This window comes from Onychostoma macrolepis, chromosome 12 (assembly GCF_012432095.1).
Source record: "Onychostoma macrolepis isolate SWU-2019 chromosome 12, ASM1243209v1, whole genome shotgun sequence".
Classification (NCBI taxonomy): domain Eukaryota; kingdom Metazoa; phylum Chordata; class Actinopteri; order Cypriniformes; family Cyprinidae; genus Onychostoma; species Onychostoma macrolepis.
Genome location: NC_081166.1, coordinates 3,825,810 through 3,853,107, shown reverse-complemented (window position 1 = coordinate 3,853,107; position 27,298 = coordinate 3,825,810). Strand labels below are relative to the sequence as shown.

General features: G+C 33.2%; 1 protein-coding gene across 7 annotated transcripts in view; it reads right to left on the bottom strand.

Annotated features, from left to right (window-relative positions):
* Positions 1–336: 336 nt before the first annotated feature.
* The window catches only part of ptprea (protein tyrosine phosphatase receptor type Ea), an 85,069-nt gene continuing 58,107 nt past the window's right edge, over positions 337–27,298 (bottom strand). For 3 of the 7 annotated variants that reach the window (XM_058793557.1, XM_058793556.1, XM_058793558.1), the window contains 20 exons: positions 22,090–22,170; positions 20,667–20,763; positions 20,260–20,333; positions 18,162–18,221; positions 17,150–17,286; positions 13,766–13,856; positions 12,363–12,439; positions 12,121–12,157; positions 11,918–12,015; positions 10,077–10,196; positions 9,728–9,891; positions 5,802–5,937; positions 5,511–5,660; positions 5,336–5,429; positions 5,006–5,082; positions 3,896–4,030; positions 3,659–3,784; positions 3,361–3,512; positions 2,363–2,498; positions 337–1,296 (listed from right to left, as the gene is read on the bottom strand). In XM_058793557.1, the coding sequence (XP_058649540.1) occupies positions 1,222–1,296; positions 2,363–2,498; positions 3,361–3,512; positions 3,659–3,784; positions 3,896–4,030; positions 5,006–5,082; positions 5,336–5,429; positions 5,511–5,660; positions 5,802–5,937; positions 9,728–9,891; positions 10,077–10,196; positions 11,918–12,015; positions 12,121–12,157; positions 12,363–12,439; positions 13,766–13,856; positions 17,150–17,286; positions 18,162–18,221; positions 20,260–20,333; positions 20,667–20,763; positions 22,090–22,165 (2,112 nt within the window). In that variant the 5' untranslated portion in view covers positions 22,166–22,170 and the 3' untranslated portion in view covers positions 337–1,221. Of the gene's footprint in view, positions 1,297–2,362; positions 2,499–3,360; positions 3,513–3,658; positions 3,785–3,895; positions 4,031–5,005; positions 5,083–5,335; positions 5,430–5,510; positions 5,661–5,801; positions 5,938–9,727; positions 9,892–10,076; positions 10,197–11,917; positions 12,016–12,120; positions 12,158–12,362; positions 12,440–13,765; positions 13,857–17,149; positions 17,287–18,161; positions 18,222–20,259; positions 20,334–20,412; positions 20,560–20,666; positions 20,764–22,089; positions 22,171–27,298 lie in introns of those variants that run through there. The other 4 variants (XM_058793559.1, XM_058793560.1, XM_058793561.1 and 1 more) reach the window with 4 other exon arrangements.

Sequence of the window (27,298 nt, the reverse complement as noted above, 5' to 3'; positions counted from 1 at the left end):
TATAGTTAAATTAAACCATTATTTATCCATTTGCATTGCAAGTGTATTTTCAATATTTTATTTTAAATACATGTGATTTAGCCATTTTTAATATTTTAACTAATCATTTTATTTTTTATTAAAATAAAAATAATAGTTTTTAATTATCTTAATTTATTATTATTACTTTATTATTAGGCAGTATGAACCCTTTTTTATTCAGTTATTTTTCTTCATTTATATGCATTTTTACTTTATTATTAAACATTATCAACATTTATGAGTTTTTTGTAAACCTGATTAAACCTTTATGTGTCCAATAAATCCAACTAAAAAATAAGACACAGGACAACGATGTGATTTCATAATGCATTTGTTCATTTATTTGTAAATCCTTGGCCTTCTGCAAGGCAACAATCAGTGGTGTGTGTGCTTTAAAAACCTGTGCAGTTTTTCTCAGCATCATTCTCAGGGAAACAGAGGCAGGACGTTTAAGGTCAAAGGTCATCAGTCTCATACAGTTGTTGTTTCTGTGCAAGATCACATCTAATGGAAATTCTTGCTGATGTTACACCATGTAAATGTGTTTGTTTGTGCCTTTCTTACGAACAATGCTTTAGCCGCATCCTGCCAAACCTAAATAATCTCAATCGCTTTATGTATATTTGCTGCTTTGAAACCAAAAAAAAAAAAGTCAAAAATGTTCACATTTGCAATGGCTGATGAGCACAATGTTAAAGACAGGAACAAAATAACTTTTTGACACGATATCTTTCATAAATTGTAAGACGATAACTCTGAATAAATAAATTGGCATGGAACATTCACATACATGTTTTATCTGGCAGGACGTCCTGTCTGCGACAGTGCATAAATACAAACCACCTACAGCTTTACAAATTCTACATGAGTCGCTTAATAAAAAATAAAAATAATTAGTTGAACAAATAAACAGACAAAACACTATTTTACAATAACAACAGAAGTCCAACTGGAATGATCCGTCATGAGAAAGACCAAAATAAAATAACCCATTTAAATATGTTATGAAGGAGACAAAACAATTTACAGTTTTGAAAACTTTAGTAGCCTTAGTATATTACAGATAGATGTGGTCTTTTAGTAACATCGAGGAGAAGTGCATAGCAAAATAGAGCGCAATTATCTTCCAGTCGCCGTGTAAAATCCTGATCGACTGACGTGTAAAAAAGCATCAAACTCAAACATTTAAGGCAGATTAGATCATTTGAAATTGGCATAGTCTGAGAAAATGTCGACAAAGTCCTGTACCACTCTGTAGCAGAAATCATACTGTTCCTGCAGACAGAAAGAAAGAACAATATTAATATAAACCATTTTAGAAGAATTCATACTTCACCTAGAGATTATTTCAATTAATTTATTACTACATTCAGAAATCTACCATGGTAACCACAGTTGTCAAATATTATGAAATACTGTCATATTAATAAATATATATATATATATATATATATATATATATATATATATATATATATATATATATATATATATATATATATATATATATTTTTATGATTTAAATTATGATTTTTATTACAAGATATTGTTTATATTTACAATAATAATATATTTTAGTATGAATCAGATTAATTTAATCAATTATAAATAAAAATAATAATTAATTACAAGTAAATTCTTTAGAAATTACATTAACAATTTGTAATCGTTGTTGTGATATTAATAATATGAATGTAATCAACACTAAAAATGTATCCATACTAATAAATTACATTATTATTTCCTTAATGTATATTACTTGTATTAAATCATAATAAAATCATATATGTTTAAACTAATATGAAATTGCCATTAAACATTTTTAAATAAGGGTTATAATATTAATCATATTAATTTAATCAGTACTACTAATTAATGGTAATAATTTGTATTGTTATTTAATTCATGTATATTACTTGTATTAAATCATAATACATTAAATTAATATGAAATTGCTGCTACAAATATATATATATTTTTTAATTTAATCATGGTTTTAATATTATTCATATTAATTTAATAAATATTGCTAATTAATTTATACTAATAAAGTACATTATTATTGAATGAATTTCTATTACCTGATATTACTTATATTATCTATATAATGAAGTAATTTATTAATAATTAATTAAATTGCCTATTAATGCTTTCAGAATCCTTCAGCCGTTTTGTCACATTTTATCTTGAGATGAACGAGGTCAATTACAACAGCGAGTTACCCGTGTTATTGTAGTATTTTGGCAGAAACTACTGATTACGTGATTAATTTTTGATGATTGTGATGAATTGTGTATGCAAATGTGTAATGGATATGAAGTGTATGAAGGTTTGCACTGACCACTGTCTGCACCATGTGTGGCCGCTGCATTCGTAAACTCTTCACAGTCTGAAACACATCCAGCAAACCCTCGGCTTTCACTCGCTCCAGAATATTACTGAGAGCGATAAACGTACCGGTCCGACCCGCTCCGGCACTGCAAAGCACACAAAAACACACCACAGAGATAGCCTAGTCAGGAAAGTACTGACAGAACACAAGAACCTCAGTTTTATAAAGGTTTGCAATTAAATGCAAATGTTGAATAATATTAATAATAAAATTCACGTTAAAGGGTTCAATTATAACCCTAACCCTATTAAACCATATTAGTTACTTGAAATAATATAGCAGTTAACTGAAATAAAATAATATATCTTTTTTTTTTTTTTTTTTCAGCTAGCTGACAAGCCAAAATTACTAATTTTATTCTAGTTTAACTTGATACACTAAAATAGCTAAAACTGAAATAAAAATGTATATAAAAAGGTACTAAAATGGTTAAAAATAATAATAATAAAAAAAAAAAACACATTCTCTATAAGTAAAAAATTGAAATGAAAACTGAAAATATAAAACTAAAAATGGATTAAAAAAAGCTACAACAGTAAAACTATAATGATACTAAAATAAACAGTTGCGGGGATAAAAAGGGAAAAAAAATATGTGACTGTTTCTTCATTGCTAAAAAATGATTGATAAAGTAAATGAGTAAATTTTATTCTGAAAATGTTTTATTATAGTGGTAAGGTTTGGATTAATCTTTATTAATTATAATCAGTACAGCTCTAATTAGTCTAGAGCACAGTATCCCAAAACTTCAAGGAGTTTGTGAATTGATTAATTGAACTGTAAAAATAAAAAAATGCAGAGAATTTTTAAATAAAAGTTAATTTTAAAGTTCATAAATAAAAGTTCAGTAACAAATTACTGAAATATTAACTTCAAGTACTTCAAGTACTGTAAATATTTTAGGTCAAAGTGCTTCAGCTGCTTGGGAATCTGTGGTGTTCCTGTACCTGCAGTGCACGGCGATGGGGTGGTTGCCTGACTGCTGCTGTTGTTTCTGCACCGCTGCGATGATGTCGATCATCCCTTTACCCTCGGCTGGGATCCCGATCTCTGGCCAGCCGTGGAAATGAAAGTGCCGAACCAAACGTGTCTGCTTTTCCTATAAGGAACACACACACACACACCAACATGCATTGCAATTCATACCAGCGTCCTTCACATATTAACTCCATAAATGGAGTTTGATTGCAGAATGCAAACATTATAAAAAATGGCAATGCAAATCAACTCATAATGCATGCTCACCGGGCCGTATGTGAGCAGCAGATCTCTGAGACTGAACGTGTCACACAGCGTGTCTCCTTTCATCTCCACCGTGAAGTCTCCGTAAGTCACTGAGTCCTCTGTAGGCCAGTACTGAAGACACTTGTCCTGCAACATACACACACACACACACCAAATGACAAAGCTGACAGGATTTGCTCTGGAAAGTCGTGTGAGAGCGGATTTGTAAAGTGTGTGTGTATGTGTGTGCGTGTATACCTGATCTCTCTCCTGCAGTTCTGTCAGCATCACGATTGAGTGACACTTCCATTCCCAAACCATCCTCCAGAAATCATCCACCGTGTGCGCCAGAGGACCCTGTGTGGCGATGAAATAGTCCTTCTGCCGGTACCCCTGCAAAACACCAACACATGAAGATAATATGAGCACTGCAGACCAATACAAACTGGCTTTGGAGTGTAAATAAAACAATAACTTCACAGTTTATTAGGAACTGCAACGTAATAAATTGCTCAAAAGTGACATTAAAGACATTTACAACGTTACAAAAGATAAATGCTGTTCTTCTGAACTTTCTATTCATCAAAGAATCCTGAAAAAAATGTATCACAGTTTCCACAAAAATATTCAGCAGCATAAATATTTTGATCATTTATAATAATTAGATGTGTATCTTGAGCAGCAAATCAGCATATTAGAATGATTTCTGAAGGATCATGTGACACTGAAGACTGGAGTAATGATGCTGAAAATTCAGCGCTGCATCACAGAAATAAATTATATTTTAAAGTATATTAAAATAGGAAACCAATATTAGAAATTGCAATAAGATTTCACAATATTAATGGGTTTTTTTCTGTATTTTTGATCAGTGTATATATATTATATATATATACGGTATATATATATATATATATATATATATATACATATACACACACACACACACGTGTATACACACACACACACACACACACACACACATACATACATATACAGGGCCATCCTTCTTTTTTTATTATTATAACTTCTTTAGATAACAGATTGTCACTATTATGCATGGAAAAATAGCTAAATAATTCCACTGTCATAAGGACACAAATATTAAATTTTAAGAAAAATAATGAAAATACAGGTTCATGGTCGGTGGTAAACTGGCAAAAAGTTAATTTCGGACCCAGTCATAGAGTAACCCAAGTACACAAGAAAACTTTCTGAATTTTTTAAATGAAAAAAGAAAAAAAGAAAAAACATCAAATTGACCTCATTTACTTAAAACGTTGTGGACTTATTTCAAAAGAAAACATTTTCATAATATTTTTATTACAACCCGCCCCTTTAATTTGAAAAGAGTAGTGAAAAACTCACATCAATGAAAGATGCGTTGATATAATCGGTGAACTCCTGCCCTCTCTTCATCGAAAGGATGACTCGGTTAAAATCATCTGAACAAATGAATGAGAAAAGACAAAAATTGACCTCGAGCAAAACCTCTGGTGTTTTGAACTGCCTGTCTCACCATTACAACTGAAGTCACAGGCAGAACAGGAAAAGGAAGAGAGATTTCTGATTAACTTCCTTGTAAACAAGCCAGCATACATTTTAGATGGAAGGAAGAGATTAAATATGTTTTACAGCCACTTTTAGGTTTGTTTGTAGGGTTTTGATCTTCACAAGCACAGATGATCTTAAACTCACATGGAATAATCTGAAGGACTCTGTTCTTCTTCATGTTGGCAGGCAGGTTGCCCGTCCTCATGTTTTCCTTCATTATACGCATGTTTGTCAGTTTCTGCAAAGCCAACGTTAAAAATGCATTAACAATCTGTTAAAACCAGATCAGTAAACAATTGCACACCACTGATATCCTCACCTTAAACTCTTCCTCCAGGCCCACGCGGTCCAGCGGCGCACTGGTGTTGTGAAGTTTGTGCAGGTGACCCTCCAGAGAAGAAACGTCCAGCTCCGTGTCTCCGTACAGGAAGTACTCCAGCAGAGCCTGATAGATGAAGGAGTACTGCAACTACAACACAAACCAGATTTTCAGTACAGAGTTAAACGTGTATGACTTCTAGGTACTACTTCTGTCACCTGTTCTTTCTATAATAACAAGGTACAGTAGATAAACAAAATCATGCAAAAACCAATGACGTGCTCTACTCACATCCGTCTGAACGAGCTGCGATCTCTGTTCTCGTATTCGTGACACGAAACCGAAGACGTCCACATTCTTTTCTGCGTACATCATGTCAATCATGGCATCGATGACGATGAACGTTCCTGTCCTGCCCACGCCGGCACTGACAGACAAACAACACGGACACAGTTATTCACAACATAAACAATATGACAACATGATATCATTTACTTTACTGCTCTTGCTGTGAATGATATTATCAATGCAGGTTTTTCCAAAAATATGATTTTTTTCAACCCTTCTTTTGGAAACAATTATCATACAGAGACCACTTTTTCACAATATAAATCAATGATCTTGATATATAAACATCTTTTTATTTTATATTATTTTTAGACAACCATTTTTCTCTTTCTTTCTTATGTTCACTTTAAAATTATAAAATGTATTAAAATTAATATTAATATTAAAATAAATTAATGGTCTACTCCTGAAAACCAAATCATTAAAGTAATCATACAGAGACCTTGATGGATAAAAATATTTTTAGCAGAATATTTTATATATGTTTTTATTTAACATTATATTTAGAAATACAAATATTATACTCAGACTATGTTTAATTGTTTATTTATGAATTTATTTACCGCTTTTTCATAATAAGCATCAATGACCTCAATGGATCAAAAAATAAAATTGTATTTTATAATATATTTAGAAATATAAATATGATTATATTATATTATATTATTTACCACTTTTCACAATATACATCAGTGGTCTTGGTGGATAAACATCAATCATTTTTCTAATAGAATTTTTAGAATTTTCTCTTTTGTTTTATATTATATTTTAAAATATAAGTATTATACTATATTTAGACCATTTATTTATTTAGCATTTTATGTTGAAAATTATTATAGCCATTTTTGGTCCACTCCTGAGAATTAAATTATTAAACATGCACAAATACATTATGGGTTGTAATTTAATTCAAACTAAAATTAATTTTTAACTGCTACTCTCACTGTAACAATTGAAACTCAAAATTTTGGTGAAATCCTGCAAGACACAAATTTAGACACCTTTTTTGTAAGTGACATTCTCATTAACATCATGAAACAGATTTCATAAAGTTTTTACTTCAAATAAATTCACAATAATTGCAAGTGAGGAATATTCGCACACTCAGCAATATATCTACACACAAGCAATAACAAACACTCAAAATGATCTTTGTCAGACAAACATTTTGACCACTAGAGGGCACGAGTGATCAACCGAATGAACGAACAAACCCTCAATAGGGCTTTTGACAGGAACTGAAGTCAAGTGTTTGGTATTGCTGACGCTGTGTTTGGTTGTTCAGGACACAGGAAGAAGGCAGACGGTCAACACTGTGACACAGACACTGATGACGAGAGGACAGACCGGCCATTGTGTCAGCAACACAGCCACTGACCTACATCAATTCACTTTATATATATGACCAATCAGCAGCGAGAAAAGACCTTCATTCACCCAATTCAAATTACATGCTAATCGTTCTGAATAATGTATATCATTGTCTGATAAAATAAATTATGCATGCGTGACAGACAGACGCAAAAAGGGTCTTCAAGGTCTCAAAAATAATTACTGTGGATGGAAGTTATGTAAAATTTGTCCACTAAAATTTAAATTCAAATGTGCAAGTTATTGTTACTTTGTGAAAGTAAGAAGTTTGATCAGGAACTTTGGGCTCTTGATAAAGCTTCAATGTCAAAATGTTAGGAGAAAAAAAAAAGAAGCTTTTAATGAGATACAGACAAAAATCAAAAGAGTCCAGATATGCAGTGCTGTCAAACAATTAATCGCATCCAAAATAAAAGTTTTGATTACATAATATGTGTGTGTGTACTGTGTATATTTATTATGTATATATAAATACACACGCATGTATATATTTAAGAAAAATATATTACGTTTATATATTAAATATATTAAATATATTCATATATGATCAAATGTATATGAATATTAATATATACAAGTAAATATTTTCAAAATATATGTTGTATGAGTGTGTCTTTATATATACACATAAATATACACAGTATACATATATACACATATACATACATATATATATATACACATACACATATACATACATATATATATATATATACATATACATACATACATATATATACACATATATATACATATATATATATATATATATATATATATATATATATATATATATATATATATATATATATATATATATATATACATACATATATATATATACACATACACATATACATACATATATATATATATATATATACACATATACATACATATATATATATACACATATACATACATACATATATATACACATATACATACATACGTATATATATATATATATATATATATATACACACGCACACATGGTAACACTTTACAATAAGGGTACATGAATAATCATGTACTAATGCTCAAATTCATACTTAATTCATCGCATATTAATGATTATTAAGGGAGTTAACTAAATATGAACAAACGAAGAGCTATCCTTAACTACAGTATGGAGTCATACGGATTCATGCATGAATAACGGCAGCCTTAACTACATGTTAGTACATCTAGTCATTTAGTTAGTACTAAATCAAACAGCCTCTTTAAGAAGGAATAAGAAATACTCTGACTTTGAAATTAAATAATTGAATACTTTCATAATTTGAGCATTTGACATCTTCAGCTTTGTCATAAACATTGGGTGGCAAAGGATTAGTTGATCCTCCTCATCAAGTGTAGAAAATACTAAATGCACTAATGACTGATCTGTGATCTTGTCTGTTTTATCTTCATCTCTTTCCCTTTAAACTCACCCTATTGTGTCTTATACACAGATTAATAAAAAAAATAATAAAAAACCCAACCCACAAAGAACATTTGTTTTAATGTTTTAAAAACATAAATCATGAGCTCAGTTCAGTAAGTAGTTAACAGTGAATTAATTATGATTGGGCCTCCTCAAGTAAAGTCATGTCAAAATCAAATATGGACTCAAAAGTAAGTCCTTCTTAAAGAGGCTGTTTGATTTAGTTTACCCATAAATGTTAATTAATGCATTAACTATCAAACATGTACTAACATGTAGTTAAGGCTGCCGTTATTCATGCATGAATCCGTATGACTCCAGCTGCAGTTAAGGATAGTTCATAATTAGTAAACTCCCTTAATAATCATTAGTATGTGTTGAATTAAGTATTCATTTAGGCATTAGTATGTGATTATTCATGTACCCTTATTGTAAAGTGTTACCATATATATTATTCTATAATTTCTCAATAATTCTATATTTCTATAATCATTTTCTGAAGCTAATTGCTTTGATATAGTGCAAATATATTACAATAATTTTGCTTTTTAATTATGTTAACATTGAATTCAATTAACAATGACTTTTAATTGAGCATTATACATCATAACATAGCTAATAAAAAGTCCAAATGTCAAATCTTGCAAAGAAGCTATAGCACCAGTATTAGTCATATGTTAATATTAGTAATAGTACTATAATTAGTAGTATAATTAGGTTAATGATTACATTGACTTTTAATTGAACATTATATAATAACATAGCTAATAAAAAGTCAATGTCATATCTTGAAAAGGTGTTAGTTTTATATATATGTAGAAGAAAATAGTTTTAAACTACAGTTTTGAGTTAATCTTTATAAAATAGAGAACAAGACGCAGCAAGGGTCAAAACATCACGCACATCTTCACATGAAGATCTCACAGACCAAAATGTGTCACACTTCACATATAAATAATCAGACTTCACACCAGACAAGTCGTTCTCCACAGCTCAGGTTCTCGCCTTATATTCTGGTCACAGTCGAGTAGAGTCTGTTAAGAGTACAGCAGTAACGTGAAACACAACCCACCTGCAGTGCACCACGATGGGCCCGGCGTACGACGGGTTCACCTGCTTCACCTTCTTCAGGAACTTCAGCATGCCGATGGGCGAGAAGGGAACGCCGAAGTCCGGCCAGCTGGTGAAGTGAAGCTGCGTGACCAGACGAGGTGTTTTGGTGCCGTCGCTGGCCTGCTGCGGTGGACACAGAGATGGGCGAGAGTGTGGTGACACAGGAAACAACACACATATACACGCACAAACAAAGCAGACCGTTGATAAGCCACGAATACAGAATTAACAGAGAAAATCCCCTACAGAATCATACACATATATGACGTACAGCAGACATTATATCTCTAGCTTGTGTTCAGACTTACATATTGCACACAGAATTTGCGTATGGTGTAGTCCACCAGAACTGTAAAGTCTTCCACAGCAACACGAACGTTACCGTACGTCCAGCATCCCTGATCAGGCCAATACTGATAACACTTATCCTGCGGAGAAAAACACAGCACAATTATACGACTAGTTACCATTAGTACAGTTTATGTCTCACTTCTTCTTTTAAATGATTTTCTCAACATAAATGTAATAATATATGAATAAAAACGAAGCTAATAAAATTGCAAATTGCACTGCAAAAATTTTGCTGCTAATAGTTACCATTTTTTTAGCTTATTTCTTACTTTCTTCTTCAATTGTATTACGATTAAAATAAATATTTTTCTTACTTGTATTGAATAAATGTAATTATAAATAAATACATTAAATAAGTTATTTTAGTTTATTTCTTAATTTCTTTTTGTCTTTTTTACTTTTCTTAAATAAATAAATAAAAATTAACCTAATAAAAATCCAGCCAACCTGCATTGCTTTAGTAGCAAAACTATAGCTGCTACTGCTAGTATAATTACCAGTATATTAGTTTATTTCTTTCTTTCTTTTGTAATTTTATTAATATTAAAACAAATATATTTTGTTCTTGTATTAAATAAATGTACTTAAAATATAGCTACCATTATATTAGTTTTTCTAACTACTTTCTTTTTTAAATGTTACTATTAAAATAAATATTTTATACGTGTAAATGAATGAATGAATGAATGCAGCTAACCTGCATTGCTTTGGTAGTAATAAAAATATAGCTGTTAATATAGTTACTGTTATTTTATTTTATTTTATTTCCAATTGTATGTCTTTCTTTCTTTCACAGCTTTGAAAATATTAAAATAAATGTTTTGTATTCATAATAATATAGCTGCTAATAGTTACCATTATTATATTTAATATCTTTAGATAGATAGATAGATAGATAGATAGATAGATAGATAGATAGATAGATAGATAGATATAGCAATGTCTTTTGCTAATCATTATAAAACAGGAGGTCAAAACATTTCACTCTGTAGATAAACATAAACGCATTACATGTCAATCCTGTAGAGTAAATCAGTCCAACCCCGGCACTGAGCAGCTGTAAGTGCATTAGAGGAGTAAAGGTGACTTCTAAGACACCATGATGCTAATCTGAGCTCTTAAAACAGTCTGTCTGTCAATCAGCATTATCCAGCCCGAGAGCGCAGGATAAATCTCTCTTAATGAGAGTTTGCCGACTAATTAGGTTAAAGCCAGAGAGAGCTTTATCAGCCATTATTAAAATCATCGATTCCAAGCCCGACCCAAAGCTGATTTTAATCTCCACTCCGTTCTGTGTCTTATTGATTTGTCTTTCTAGAGACGTTCACGGCTGTGATGGAGAGGAGAGAAAGAGGAGTCCTGTGACATCTGAACATCAGAGACGATCGAAACGGAAACACTTGTGGCTTATTACTGAGGCACTGAAGTGAAATCAAATATAATTTACTGGGTCTGTAGTGATTTTATTTGCATACTGATGATTTTTTAAACAATATGGAATAAGTATGAAGGCTGTGCAAAAATGTAATACGTTTTAAAATTATAATGTTTCATTTATAATATATTCTTTATTTAATGCAGCGTTCAGAAATCTGATTTATTTAATACTCCTGTTATGTTCTGGGTCAATTCAACTCAAATTTGATTTTGAAACTGCTCAAAATACTGGTTAAACAAAGTATTTCTTTTTGGAATTTGGTAAATATTTCTCATTTAGGGCCATTAATGTGCGCAGATAGTCACTACAAGTAGTCATGGCAAAAGGAAACGGACCAGAAATCCAAAAAAGGACACATACCTCTTTTCTCTCTTTCAGATTAGTTAGCATTACAATAGTAGCTGATTTCTGTTCCCATATCATTCTCCAGAAGTCTGCGACTGTGTCTTGTTTCGGACCTGAAACACAGAGGTCATCTTATCGAGTCTTATTATAGCTACTCAAACTCTTGTCAGTCATGTGACTGCTCACTAAATCTTATTTTTACATTTAGATGCACTTACCTTGTGCTGCAATGAACTTATTCTTATCTGTATAACCCTGGGAAGAACGAAGAACTAGATTATGAAACCAACATTTAAATGCAAACAGGGGAGCATATATTTTGCTTCACTAAATAATGCAATGCGTTAAAAAAAAAAACATATGTTTTACATTCACATTCCCAAGAACTGTATTGTGAATAAGTCCATATGAATGCATGTTTGAACACTGATGCACTTCTACAGCTTTACAAATCACTTACATCGATATATGATGCATTGATATAATCTGAACATGGGACTCCATCCATCTGTGTTAAAATCACTCTGGAATGGTCATCTGTATAACGGGAAAGACCAAAAATTATGTTTATTCATACACATAATCACATATTTGATTGCTCCTTCTCAGGCCCTGATGGAAAAAGTTTACAAGACAAAAGCTTTTAAAAATAAAAAATAAAAATTTAAATGCCATGGATGTGGGCGTAAGGAACTGAAAGTGATTCATGTTTTATTTGGAGAAGTTGCGTTAGACGTGTTAGAAACTTCAGTCTGACATCACCCACAATCAACATGTGGGCAACAACAGCACAGCAACAGAGCATCGTTTACATCATGAAATCATTCATATCATATACAAGGGTAAATATCTGTTTGTTAAGGGTGTACACTGGGGCTGTCTGGGGTGTAAAATGTGACTTCGAAAACCTTTTCATCTGTAAATAGCACATATGCACACTCACGATTCTGTCTATTAATATTTTCTTTTGCACTATTTTGTATTACGATATAGTTATTTTTTTTATTTATTGTCTCTTCTCGTCATTATTAGTGTTTTATTACCTTAAATTATATGTATGTCTGCACTATGTGTGTACTTTCTGTACTGGAAGCTCCTGACACCAAGAAAAATTCTGTGTGTGTGTAAACACATTTGGCAATAAAGCTCTTTCTGATTCAGATTTTGTACCAAAATCCTGTAAATTGTTGTTATATTGTTTTTTGAATTCCGAACTGAATGTTTTTTTTAATATCACTCACTTTTTTTTACTCTACACGTGTACAGTTTTTTTATTTATTTTTTTATTTATTTGCCTCGATTGGGGTGTGTGTGATTATTTTATTGCTACTTAATTTCTGTGCATTGTGGGTGATTTTGTGATTTTATTTGACAAATTAAAAAACACAGAACCCCGGGCATCCTGAGTGTGACTCGTTCTAATTTTTGTGTTGATATAGTACGTGTGAAAAAAAGTTATGCCATTTAGATGAAGGATTTTTTTTTTTTACGCAAATGTCATTTGGGGTCCTGAAATACCTTGAACATCTCACAAAGGATAAAAATAACTATGTCTACAATCCAAAACAAAGAGAAAAATTATACTTTGCATGAAAAAAGATGAAGACTACCCATTTTATTTAATCCACAATTTTCTTTAATGTTAAAGCATTTCCTCATCACAGTAATGAAAATCATTCTGCTTTTTATTAATATCTGCTTATATTATTAATTATTATTATGTTTTAAATAATACATCATTAAATATGTTTGTTCTTTTTCTAAATTATTTTTTTACTGGAGAGAGAGAGAGATTGTCTCAAGACCGACTCAACAGGTGAACTAGGAGAAGAAAAGACAAATAAAAAGAGAGAGAATTCTTACAAGGTAAGATGTTTGGATATCTGTTCTTCTCCTTGTTTTCTTCTTTATTGGCCTCTTCACATGTTCCTTGAGTCGAACCCCCTGGTAATGACTGTCAATGATAAAATGATACATGTGAACACCAAACCATTGCCATACATCCATAATCTAATCTTATATTTCAAGTCGAATAGATCTTTATTAGGATTTGATACAGTCAGGGAATAACAGATGCTGTACACTTTCTGCTTTATAATTAAAAGCATCTCATACATTAAATTCAACTGACACTCATTGCAAACTGTGCATTTTGTGTTTAATGTAAATACTAAACTCCCTCGTCTCTACACAAATGCGTTGCTGTGTGTTGATCACGCACCTGAGACATTATTTGATTTCACATCATTTTATTGCACTTGAATTGCTTCCAAACTTAACACATGAATTCTTACAGAATTGTGCATTTGAGCAAAACCGATCATGCTGTTCAAATTCCCACCAAACCTGTCATTTTGTTGTTATAGATATTACTGGCGCTTTGTTCCTGTATGTATAGGCCATTGTTTAACCAGCAGATCCGCTTCCATTCCAACTTAAATGGTTTAAGTGGCCATTAAGATTGTTGAGCATAAACATGGTTTCCATGGGTCAAAAAATTCACATGGTTCATTCAATGTGTGTTCCTGAATCACGAGCCTGTGAGAGAAGCGAACCTTGAATCATGCATCTAAAAGCAGGAGAGAGGGGCTTTCTTGAATGACTCAATGCCTGATGACTCCTTGGCATCTCAATTCCAGTAATTCTCAGTGGGAAATGAGAGCAGTTGAGCTGTCAGCAAATGTAGAAGGATTTGCTGATCCATATGAATGCATGCTTCTGACAGTTAATAACAGCACCATAATGCACCATCAGCTTCTTTATGAGCCGCAAACAAAATAACAGTCTCTCCACTGAGCTGAGCCACTAAACACACTGAAAAACCAGACAAACTGCAGAACTTTCAGCGGCATGAGTGATGTAATCAGCGTAAACAACAATAATGGGCTATTTTTACAATGTTCAGATCATCATGATTGGTGTTTTCATGAAAAATCTAGTAATTGATACTAATAGCAGTGTAATTTCATGAATCTTAATATCAATTTGGTAACACTTTATTTTAAGGACCCATTCTCACTATTAACTAGCATGCATTCTACCAGCATGTTGGTTGTTTAATAGTACTCATGCCTTATTCTGCACGAGCATAGTCATAGGGGTAGTTGTGGCCTAATGGTTAGGGCTTGTAACCTGAAGGTTGCCGGTTCGATTCTCGTGCCGGCAGGAATTGAAGGTGAGGATTGTGAATGAACAGCACTCTCTCCACCTTCGATACCATGACTAAGGTGCCCTTGAGCAAGGCACCGAACCCCTAATTGCTCCCCGGGCGCTGGAGCAATGGCTGCCCACTGCTCCGGGTGTGTGCATTTGTTCACTACTCACTGCTGTGTGTGTGCACTTGGATGGGTTAAATGCAAAGCACCAATTTTGAGTATTGGTCACCATACTTGACAATACATCACGACTTAACTTAACATATTTTAGATATCCCTTAATTCAACCCCATACAAAAACATAACAACCTCACTAACTTTTAATAAGCAACAAACTAGGAGTTTATTGAGGCAATAGTCACAGTTAATAGTTAGTTAAAGGGGTCATACTGACTATGCCAAAAAAAAAAAAAAAACATTATTTTGTGTATTTGGTGTAATGCAATGTGTTTATGTGGTTTAAGGTTAAAAAAAAACCCATTATTTTCCACATACTGTGCATTATTGTTGCTCCTCTATGCCCACGCCTTTGTGAAACGTGTCGATTTTTACAAAGCTCATAGTTCTGAAAAGCGAGGTGTACGCAGATTGGCCAGCTATCCAGTGCGTTGTGATTGGCCGAATACCTCAAGCGTGAGATGGAAATGTTACGCCCCTTATCGTATTGTGATGCCGTGTGCCGGCACGATGACACAAAAACAATAAAACCCATTATAAATGAGGCATTTGTTGCATCCAGTGGGGAAATAATTACTGATTACAATGACTTATACTTTTTATAAAAAGTCTTTTTATGTGTCGCATTGCATCACGCCGCGTAAACATTACCAGGTCTGCATTTGTGATCGGAGAAACGACAAACAACAAGCACTACTCTTCACAGCTCAAAACTCGCGTTTGAATCGTCAGTGGCAAATTCTTTAAATAAGAAAACGTACTTACAGGCTATGAGTCAGAAGCGCCAGATTGTCCTTGCAAAGTTGGAATTGCCCCACTATATAGAAACAGTCTTTGAGCAGCTGGCAGGCTACTCCCAGGTTCAGGAAATAGTCCTCCGTAAAATGCGCTGCACACACTCTAATATTTGGGTTGAACTGTTCTGGAACAGTGTTGTAAATGCAACTCAACCACTGATTTCTAGTTGGGTCCTCTTTTGGAAGCCCAAACAAAGTAGTTGTGCTTTCACAATGAAACACAGCGTCTCCATGACATGGCGTCAGCAACAATACTACAGCGAGAATAATAGTTCCGCCTTCTTTCTTTGCATATACATTTGGGTGGTGTTTTGCAAATCTTTCCACACCATGAAGTAGACATGTGGGGGTGTGTTTAAACGAGGCGTTTTAGGAGGGCATGGTCGAGTCTTAACTTTTATAAAGAATATCTCTTTGGATTTGAGACTTTAGTCTTTGCAACTTCAGGGATCTTATCTATGCAAAAACAGCTTGTAACACTCCAAAGAGAATGGAAAACTTGAAATCGCATCATATGACCGCTTTAATAGTGAGAACTGGACCTTAAAATAAAGTGTGACCATCAATTTTGATACCACAGCAAAACTAGTATGCTACAAAACACGCTACTATAATAAATAATAGATAAATATTAAGCAAAATATTGAATTATTGGCATTTAGACTTCTATGATTTTATTATTAAATAACTAGCAAAGTCTTCACTGCACTGATTCAGATCATTAAAATGTGCTGTTATATATATTAAAATAATTTAATGGTTTTTAGCCTTCAATGATTTCTCAATTAAAATAGCTAGCATTTTCTTCACTGCATCATTATTAAATAATATATTAAATCTGATTCGATGATGTTAAGTTGCATTAAAATTAGCCATTTTTTGTCAAAACTGCCTAAATTTGTGTACCATTTTTGATACCACAGCAAAACTAATATGTTATAAAGCATTTGGAATTCAATTTCTCAATTAAAAATGAGAAATTGAGAAATTTCTCAATTTTGATTGTTTTTCTTTTTTCTTTTTTTTTTTTTTTCTTGTCAATGTCGTTTAATCAACCTGGTATCAATAACTTTTTGATATCTCTATCCATGATCAATATTCTTTCAAAACACACTCACATTGTACTCTTCCCGGAAGAGTTTCCCATCATCGGCCGAGCGTATCCGATACTCTTCTTCCAAGTTGTCTACAGGAATGGGGATATATGTTTTGGATGTGGAAGGGGATCTGGGCAGTAAGACCACCGTCTGTTGCTCTGTGGAAGAATACAGTACATGAATGTTAAAAACAAACACATGAAAAATAAAGAATTTCTAGGAGATTTCATGGCTAAAATACATATTTACTTTACGGTTTCTACAATCACCTCTGAGCTGAGACATAAACACACACACACACACACACACACACACACATTTTATTAATTTGATTGACAGGTTCCACGGTTTGTTTCACTACATAAGTAGTGAAAAAAATAAACATTTAACTGTATTATATCTGAAACTGACTTTTTGTTTATAGAACCGCTGTATAAAAACAGAAACTTTCTGATTACTATTTGAGGACACCACATTCCCTGTCCTTGTTTCATATAGTCTTTCATTACTGGTGTGTATGTGTGTGTGTGTGTGTGTGTGTGTGTAGGTGTGTGCATAAATTTGGTCTGTTTTAGCAATCAATATGATTGGGTTTGATATTAGGGTAAAATAAAATCTCTAGAATTAGATTCAGAATGTTAAATTCCATAATTTAGACAAGAAATTGTCCCATATCTAACAGCAGACTGCTAAATACATTTTTATTTGAAGAATATCACGTCAAACTTATGGTTATGGTTTTGTCACCCAGGAAACAAACAAACAACAAACAAACAAACAAGCATGCTCACACCATCATTTTATTTAATTGAATTTAATAAAAGCATGCCTTTGTAAAAGAACTATAGGCATATTTAAAGCAGCATATGCATATACTTCCTAAACATAAATCGGAAAACCACCAGTGACCCTCATAGCACCAAAAGAAACCCACAACCATTAGGTTAGAGGTTAGAGCGGGTGAGATGTTAGATATTATAGAGTTTAGAATATAAACTGCATGCCCGTTCATGAGACATCACATATACCTGACCTTCTGACGGCCAGCCAAGATCATCCTCATCCTCATCTTTATCCACATCTAAATATTCCTCTATACAACATACAGCACACACAAACACACACATAGTGACTGGTGTTACATCAGCGCTTAGACTTAAAGAAATAAAACCTATATTAGAATCAGCATATTAGAATGATTTCTGAAGGATCATGTGACTCTGAAGACTGTAATGATGCTGAGAATTCAGCTTTGATCACAGGAATAAATTACATTATAAAATAGATTCACACTGAAAACAGTTATTTGAAATTGTAATAATATTTCACAATATTACTGTATTTTTTGAATGGTGGCACAGAAAGCTGGAGAAAGTCGGTAAACCACTTCCTTTACATAGGTGTGACGTTCAACTGAACACCGAAACATCGAAATGCCAACTGGATTCAACACAGTAAATGTCATTTAACACTGGCGTTTCCTGACTGTTTAGAGTGTGTCGTTTCTTGTCTTGGCTCACAAAATATTCCTTGAGAGAGATTTCCGTCAGGATAGTAGGAGAAAGAGTGCAGAGGAAGTCTATTACATAAATCTGCTAGACTTTCGACAAGACACACAATCTGCGGCGACAACTGGACTCTAGATAAGCATAAAATCTGAGCACAGTTTGAGATCTGAACATCTAGAGGATATTATGAGAGTCTGTCTCTCAGGAGAACACTGAGATTCTGGGGACTAAATCCCAAGTCTCAGTTTGATCTCCATTTAATCTCACTGCTGTCTAAGAAACCCAATTCTTGTCTTAAACACAGCTCTTTCGTGATGTTTGGCTAACCATGAGTCACAGTTTTTGTGTCAAACAAGCAAACTCTAATAAAAGCAAACAGGAACAACTGTTTAAAAATGAACCGTCTTCCTCTTTCACGTGGTTTTAGTCCGATTTGAATTATTTTTGAGGAAATATTTATAATGAAACCACAAATAGTAGCATTACAGTATGTTTCCCCTTGTTACACCTCTGTATCTATCAAACAAAACAATAAACAGTCACACTTTATATTAGGTGGCCTTAACTACTATGCACTTACATCAAAAAATAAGTACAATGTACTTATTGTGTTCATATTGTATTGCAAAACACTATTGCTGCAATTGAGGTGTGATACGGGTAAGGTTAGGGACAGGTTTGGTGGTATGGGTAGGTTTAACGCCCGTTAAGGGTGGGTTAAGGTGTAAGGGATGGGTCAACAGTGTAATTATAAATGTAATTACAGAAATTAATTACAGATGTAATTACATATAGGTATTTTTAAAAATATAAGTACAATGTAAAAACATGTACGTACACAATAAGTACATTGTATCAAATTATTAATTTTAATGTAAGTACATAGTAGTTAAGGCCATCTAATATAAAGTATGACCTAATGCGTTAACTAACACATTTGTTACAGTATTTCTAGTTAATAAAAATAAAACTGTTCATTGTTAGTTCATGTTAGCTCAAGTCCAGTGAGTAACGTTAGCAAATGCAACATTAATAAATTAACTTTAACTAAGAATAATAAATGCTTTAGAAGTATGTTTCATTGTTAAGTAATGCAGTTAACTAATGCTAACGAATAGAACCGTTTAAAAGTGGGCCATTTTTTCTCAGTCATCTCAATGGCAGACTGTGCTACCTGAATTCACCGTACTTTAGAGATTTAATAATACAAACTACAGTTTGTGAAATAAAAATGTGTTATCTGTAAATCAAACACAACAATTTAAAAAAAAAAAGTGTTTTTATCAAAGGTTTGGTCATTCATTCAAACAATGTGAATGCAGATGAGCATAATCCTCGAAAATCACCATAAAAATCATAACATGACCAATAAACCTCAGCCAAAGTGGCTTTTAGTGCAATTATAGTCATTCGACTTATAGAATAGCACGTGTAGCTCACAAAAAAGCTCGCACCCTGCTCTCAAAACATCTTGAGGCAACAGGAAGCCGAATATAGCACATTTGATAAAGTGAAACTTGCCAAGACGTCTTACTTGCAACAGAACTCTCAAAACCACAAGCTGCCTTTATCATATATCTTAAACAACTAAACCAGTTCGAAGCAGATAAAGTGACCGCTTACCTTGCTCTTCCAGGATGCCATTTGGTACTTTCTTGTCGACGGCTGTGATGACAGCTTTCCTCTGGTTTTTCAACCTAAAAGAAATGAAGAACATAAGGTTTTAAACATGAAGACAACACATGGGATGATATCCTAATGTCAAATCTGTCTCACCAACGAAAACTCGAGCTCTTTTTCATCAGAGGTGCTGTTTCTCCACAAACACACGCTACACGACACGCTCTCTACCATGTAAAAATCTGAGGGTTTACCTCGGTGAGGCAGTGTATGAATAAATATATGAGTGTGTGTGTGTGTGTGTGACAGCATGTCTCAGTTCCTGGACCCACCCTTAATCAGAGAGGCGGAGCTTGTGAGCATGACAGACTCACAGTTTTTGACTCAGAGCGTTTGTGTGTGTGTCGTACCTGAGGCAAAACCAGGTCAGCAACCCCAGAAAAAGCACCAAGACGCACAGACCCAGCAGTATGGGCAGGATGGGTGCGCTGGACTGCACCGTGTCCCCTAAAGGAAGAAGGAGAGGCAGTTAAACCCACAGCGAACAAAAGAACAGGAAACTGGCCCATGAACAGAGCCGCTGGAGCCGGAACAGCCACACTTAGCTGCTCCGGCGCTGAGCGTTTCGGTGAGGTATGGCAGCCAGTCAAGCCAAGGCATTATTAGTGATTTAATAGAGAGCCCGGTGCTGTTTTGACTGCGGGATAAGCGTCGCTCATTCATTTAACAGCAGGTTTGACATGAATCACCCGCTTAACCCTGAGATCAGCACTTTACTGCAGCCCAAAATCACAGCCTGAGTAATCCACTGCAGATTTAACACAAATCCACACGGCCACACTGATGCTTATGTGATGCAGAAATGCTGAACACGACCAGGGAGGATTCAAAAATCACCTCGCTGAGAAATGTTACACAACAACAAAAAGCTGGTTTTGGCCACTGAGTTTCCATGACTATTTCTGTCATTGTGTGAGTAATGCCTACATTGTGAAATCAATTCTTAGAGGTTGTAATCACTTTAAAAAAAAGAAATTGAAAACATAAAAAAAAGTCTGAAAATGAAAAAATGACAAATGTCTAATAATATATATATATATATATATATATATATATGAAAGGACTAATTATTTCTGTAAAAAAAGGTCTGAAAAAATATGTTTATAAGTAAATTAATAAATAATAGTCAAATAAATAATCATCATACCAAATTTCTGATGTTGGCATTGCCATATGAGCTACAGTAACACATTTGATATCAATCTGTAGCCAAAAGAAATAATATATGTTATAATATAGTATAAAGATATAAATATGTTATAATAATATATATTTAAACATATATTTAAAAAAATAAATAAGTATGAAATCTAGCACCACCTTAAGTGAAACTGCTGTTTTTTTTCACATAAGCTGGTTTTCAAACAAATGACTTTATATCAAAATATTTAAATTAATGGGAAACTGGCATTAAAAAAAAAAAAAAAAAAGTTTATAGTTAAGTAGGAGATATAACTCTTAATTAATTGATTTAATTAATTAAAATGAAGGAAGGGAGGAAATAAATGAATGAATTAATTAATCTAAAATTTTGCACTATTTGACTGCAAAATGATGTGACTGACCAATCAGAATCAAGTACTCTTGAGAAGAACATACTTTTTTTTTTATCTTCAGTGAAGGTTAAATTGCTTAAACTATTTCTGGTATATGACAAATTTGTCGCTCTGCATTTAGAACTGAAAGGATTAAGAGAGGAAAACAGCAATGCTCATTTTATTATTACCGGTAATACTATTATTATGTTAACTCCAAATAATGATGAGCACTTACCATTGTCATTTGCTTCTGTTGAAATGGATATGTTTGGTTGTAGAGTTGTTACTGTCAGGAAAAAAACAAGGACCATTGTGTCTGCAAGAGAAGAAGTGAACATATCAGCAGGTTATTTAGAAATATTCATATCATTTAGTGTCATTTCCTTAATTAAATGTGACTCTACATTACAGTCTACTCAAAAACAACAGAACAGAAAGACATACAGTCCTATCATGGAAAAATGTTTCATAACTTCTCCACTAGATGTCACCAAAACCTTTCAAATACAGTTCCAGTACGAACGCGTCTCTGTACTACTATTTAAAACAGAGTGAGATGCAAACTCATAAACCTCACTTTCACACAGATTAGACATGATTATTTATTTTAATCTTATTTAGTTTTTGGATTTGAAGTGTTACACAAACTATCAAGCGGGTTAAACTGAGCTAAACCATCCTTGCATCTGAATTAATCTGTGAATTTAGAGGTGTTAAAAGATATAACGTGCATGATTAAACCTGAATGGGTATTTTTGGGAAAAGCAGATTATTTATTATGTGACTGACACATTTAGCAGAGGACAAGACTAGATAAGTTATGCATCATGCTTTTAACCCAAACTAATACTGAAAGTGATGCTTGATAGTAAAGCATCAGATATTCAGAGCAAGCTTTCGAGCGTATCTTCTCTATCTGGAGGGCAGATGTCGTGGGCTACTTCTGGACAGGAAAAGCCACGAGGATTCATTCAGTCTCAGCTCTGCTATCAGCGCTGCTCCAGTGAGATAAGATACTCCACAAAAACACCCACGCACAGCCGCTGATGCTCTTCATTGAGAAAATGAAGTGGGTGCTGCTGCTAATTCGCTAAAGCAGCACAACGCATATATAACACACAGCGCTTACAGACGGAGCCCTGCGGTCCTGCAATGTTCAAACACCAACACTGCTAAAATATCAGGAATAAAGTAGGGTAGTTCAAATGAAGTTTAATCTAAAACCATTTCAGGAAATTTTGCATAATTGTGCATACAATTTTAGTCTAAATTTGAGCTGAATGTGAACTGCATGGAGTATTTGCAGCATAAAATCACAATTTAACCCATTTAGGTTCTCAACGAGAAACTGCATACGCAAACATTTTTACTTCTATAATTTGACATATTTATAAGTGAAACTGGATATGCAGTGAGAAAAAAGGAAGGGGGATTCCATGCATCGGAACTGACCAGGAATTTGTTAGTTCAGGTTATTCCAAGAATATACAATATTTTTTTCAGGATTATCTGATTAAAAGAAAGTTTAAAATAACAGCATTTATTTTATTTAAATTATGTCACTTTAATGCAACCTTCCTTATTAAAAGTATTATTTTCTTTCAAAAAAAAAAAAGAAATGAGATCTTACCGACCCCAATTTTACCACTTTTTTTTTTCCAACTTAAAAAAAAAAGCCAAGACCACAAAACAAGGCACACAATTTGTTCATCATACCACAGCTGAACTGCAAAGAAGCTAAAATCATATTATAAATTTAAGAACAAAATTTGAGAGTTACAACACCCAAAACATACACTTTCATTTATGCATAAAAATTTTTATTCAAATCCCTGATGCTAAAAAACAACTATTTTGTGCTGCATTATCACTGCACACGAGTCTTTCTCCCTGGTAACCTCTCAGGCTGCATCATTCATCAGGCAGGGTGTGAATAAAATGCTTTCTGCATTAGCCGCTGTGATAAAGCATGATCAAATGCCGCATTTTTCGATAGTAACCCAGAGCACGCTGGAGTCCGGACAGCGGCAGAGAATTTGAGTCGATACAGTATCCCACGGCAATTAATAAAGACCTGAGAGCTGCCTGCAGCGGCACAAAGACTGATGGCAGAATTTTAATGAGAAGAAATGACCCTCCCCGTATCATGCGGTTTGAGGCCGACAGCAGAGCCTGAGAAAACAAGTGCACAGGTAAGCAGGAATATATTTAACATGTGCATGGATTGCATCCGAGTGCATGCAAATAAATGAACGCCATCTTGCAATTTAGCATGTGTTTTCTGTCCAGAGGGATTTCTGTACGTCTCCGTGGAGACTCCTGGGGTGAGATGCATTGTTCAAGGGCACAGTTTTCCTCAGTGACAACACACACACACACCACCTGCACATTGGCGTGTTTTTGCTGGGACACAGTGGGGAACTGTTAAAGTAAGTGGGGCAAATCAGTGACACACATAAATCTTGTGTAGCCACACTTTAGAGCAGCCAATGGACTCCCAAATGAGTCTGACAAATCTGTGTCTCTCAGACTCCGGTGTGTTAATGGACTGTTGCTGAGTTGCTTCCACCATGTCTCTTTGCTTTAGAGATAGACTTCACCTCAAAATGTGTAAATTCTGTCATCGTTTACTCTGATTATTTATTTTATGAAATATTATAGAAAATGTAAAGACTGTGTATCCAAAGTGGTCAATAGTGACAGGTACATATATATATATATATATATATATATATATATATATATACATATATATAATACATTCTATTTATGTACTTTTCTGTTTTTGATCAAATGTATGCAGCCTTGGTGAGTATGAAACACTTTTTAAAAAAATGAAAAAATCTCACTGAACACATTTTTTTTTTGAAGTACCCATATTTTGCCAGTATAGAGTAAAATCAGCTGTTTTCAATGTTTCAGTTGAAGTTAGGCATCACAACATTATAATGCACAGTAAAATATATTCATTTTTATATTAACAATCTTTGATACAGATTACATTGTACAATTACAAAACTGCATTTTTTTAGTGTTTTCAAAAATCTTTGAGCGTTAAATGATGGCAAAGGTACAATGATCTGAATGTAAAAATAAGAAAAATGAATATGCACAATTACATATTTATTTTTTAATGTATCAATTTTCAATCGTACAGTATTTCAGCTAATAATGGACTAGTTACCAATATAAAGTATTATGCATAAGGTAAACAATGACAGAATTTTGACAGACTCCTTCCTTCATCCGCGTCCCACACATCTCTCTGTCAGTGAGCATGTGATGTGTTTGTTCTGTCTGAGCTCAGGACTGGCCTGCTGTCTTTGCCCCCAGCGGATAGGGCACTTCTGAGACTCATTATTGTAAACAGGTCATGAGGTAAAGCTAGCAGACAGGCTCCTTTCATACGAAAGACATTTGCAGATAGCCTCGGGTGAGGCCTTAACCCGTCTCCAACATGTGCCGGAAACGGCCCGGGATGCACTCGCCATATTAAATGGTAAGTGAGACTATCTCTGTTTTTGTGTGTGTGTGTGTGTGTGTAAGCTGCTAACCATGAATTAATGACACTCTGCCATGGGGTTTTTCAGCCCACACGAAAACTCCCAGCGACCGCTTGCTCTATAAATGAGGAACGCTCCTCATCATTTCCTTATGCAATCAGTGAAAGCAAGAACAAAAGTATGTGTATGAAGTGTGTAAATATGTACTTGAGTAGGTTGAATGTGTCAGACCAGATTCTCAGTACACCTAAATGTATTGTACATACGGTATTTCTCTGCTCCAAAACCCCTAAAAACTGAAACAGCAATGAAACCTTAGAGGTAGCCGATGTAGATTCAATTTCTACAAAGGAAATAATTTAGGAATAATACAATATGTTAATAAGCATTAAAATATAAACAAATTAATTGGGTGTAACAGTGCATACTAAGTTTTAAAAAAATGCAAAGAAATAATTATTAAAAATTCAAAACAACAATGCAGAATAATAATTATTATTAGTATTAATATAGATAATTCAATAGTGAAATCGTCACTATATATAATAATAATAATAATAATATATAGTATACATACACACACAGACGTATGATAATTATAAATTATTCACATACAGTTATATTAAACATTATATATTTAAAATAATAATAATTGTTGTTGTTATTATTTGTTCTGCATTTTAATAATTTTTGCATTTTTTATTACTTAATATGCTCGATTTGACCTAATATATCTGTTTTTACCCATAGCTGTATATATTTTTTTACTTGTTAACTTATGCTTATTCTTGTATTATTTCAGCAATATTTAAACACAATAAATCCAAAATTTATATAAAATATACAATAAATAAAAATAGTTTCATAGCTTTAGTACAAGTCTTAAAATAATGTTTTAAAATATAGTCTTCTCTCTCTCTCTCCATGCAGACTGCTGACTATACAGTGATTTTACAGATTCCAGGAGCTGCTTACTACAGAAAAAAAAAAAAAAAAAAAAAAAAACACTATTACCAACCTCTGACACACTCAATCACACTTATCATCAGGTGACTCGTGTCTGTCTTTAGCTACCTGAAAAACACTTCTGAACTGCATGTCAACTTAAAAACGGTTTGCTGTTTCTGTTTGCAGTAGAGATATGACAGAAATGATTGCGGGGGAAGGGTTACGAAACGTCTGCATTCAAACACAAAATGCCCACATGCACCGCACCTCAACATGCCAGCGCATGTGTGTGCCAAATCAGACAAATACAAACACTGCAGCTAAAATAAAAACACAGTGGTTCATTTAAAGGTGAAGTCTGAAATTTCTGAAATTAAAAATGTACTCATTTCATTTTCTCACATAAAGTTAATTTTGGATGCTGCCTGCTGCTATTCAAACCATGCACAATGTTTAAGATGTTTTTAGCACTCTTTCCCCCTCATCTCATACTGTTCCATCCGTAAAGTCTAATTGGACATGAACTTCGCAGAATCACTGTGTGATTTTAACACACTGTCATACTCTTTTCATCTCAAAGAGGGATTCTGTCACATGAAGAGCTCCTCTGCATTAAAAGACTGATATGTGTTAAAGAATGAGTCACTTTAAGAATTATTATATTTTTAATTATTATATTATATAGTACTATATTTTTTATTTATTTGTGTCATATTTTTAGATCTAATATATAAACAGAAAAGGCTTATTTCTAGGTCTTTTTTTGCTGAAACTGTTAAGTTTAATGAAAAATGCTAATTTAATACATTAACTAACATGAACTAATAATGAAAAATATATATTTTTATAGCATTTATTAACTTTTGTTAATTCTTCATGTTTTTGTTAGTTCACAGTCCATTAACTAATGTTAGCATATAATTTTTGATCTTACAAATGTATAAATAAATTAAAATATTAATTAAGAAAAACTAATGTAGTTAACTGATGTTA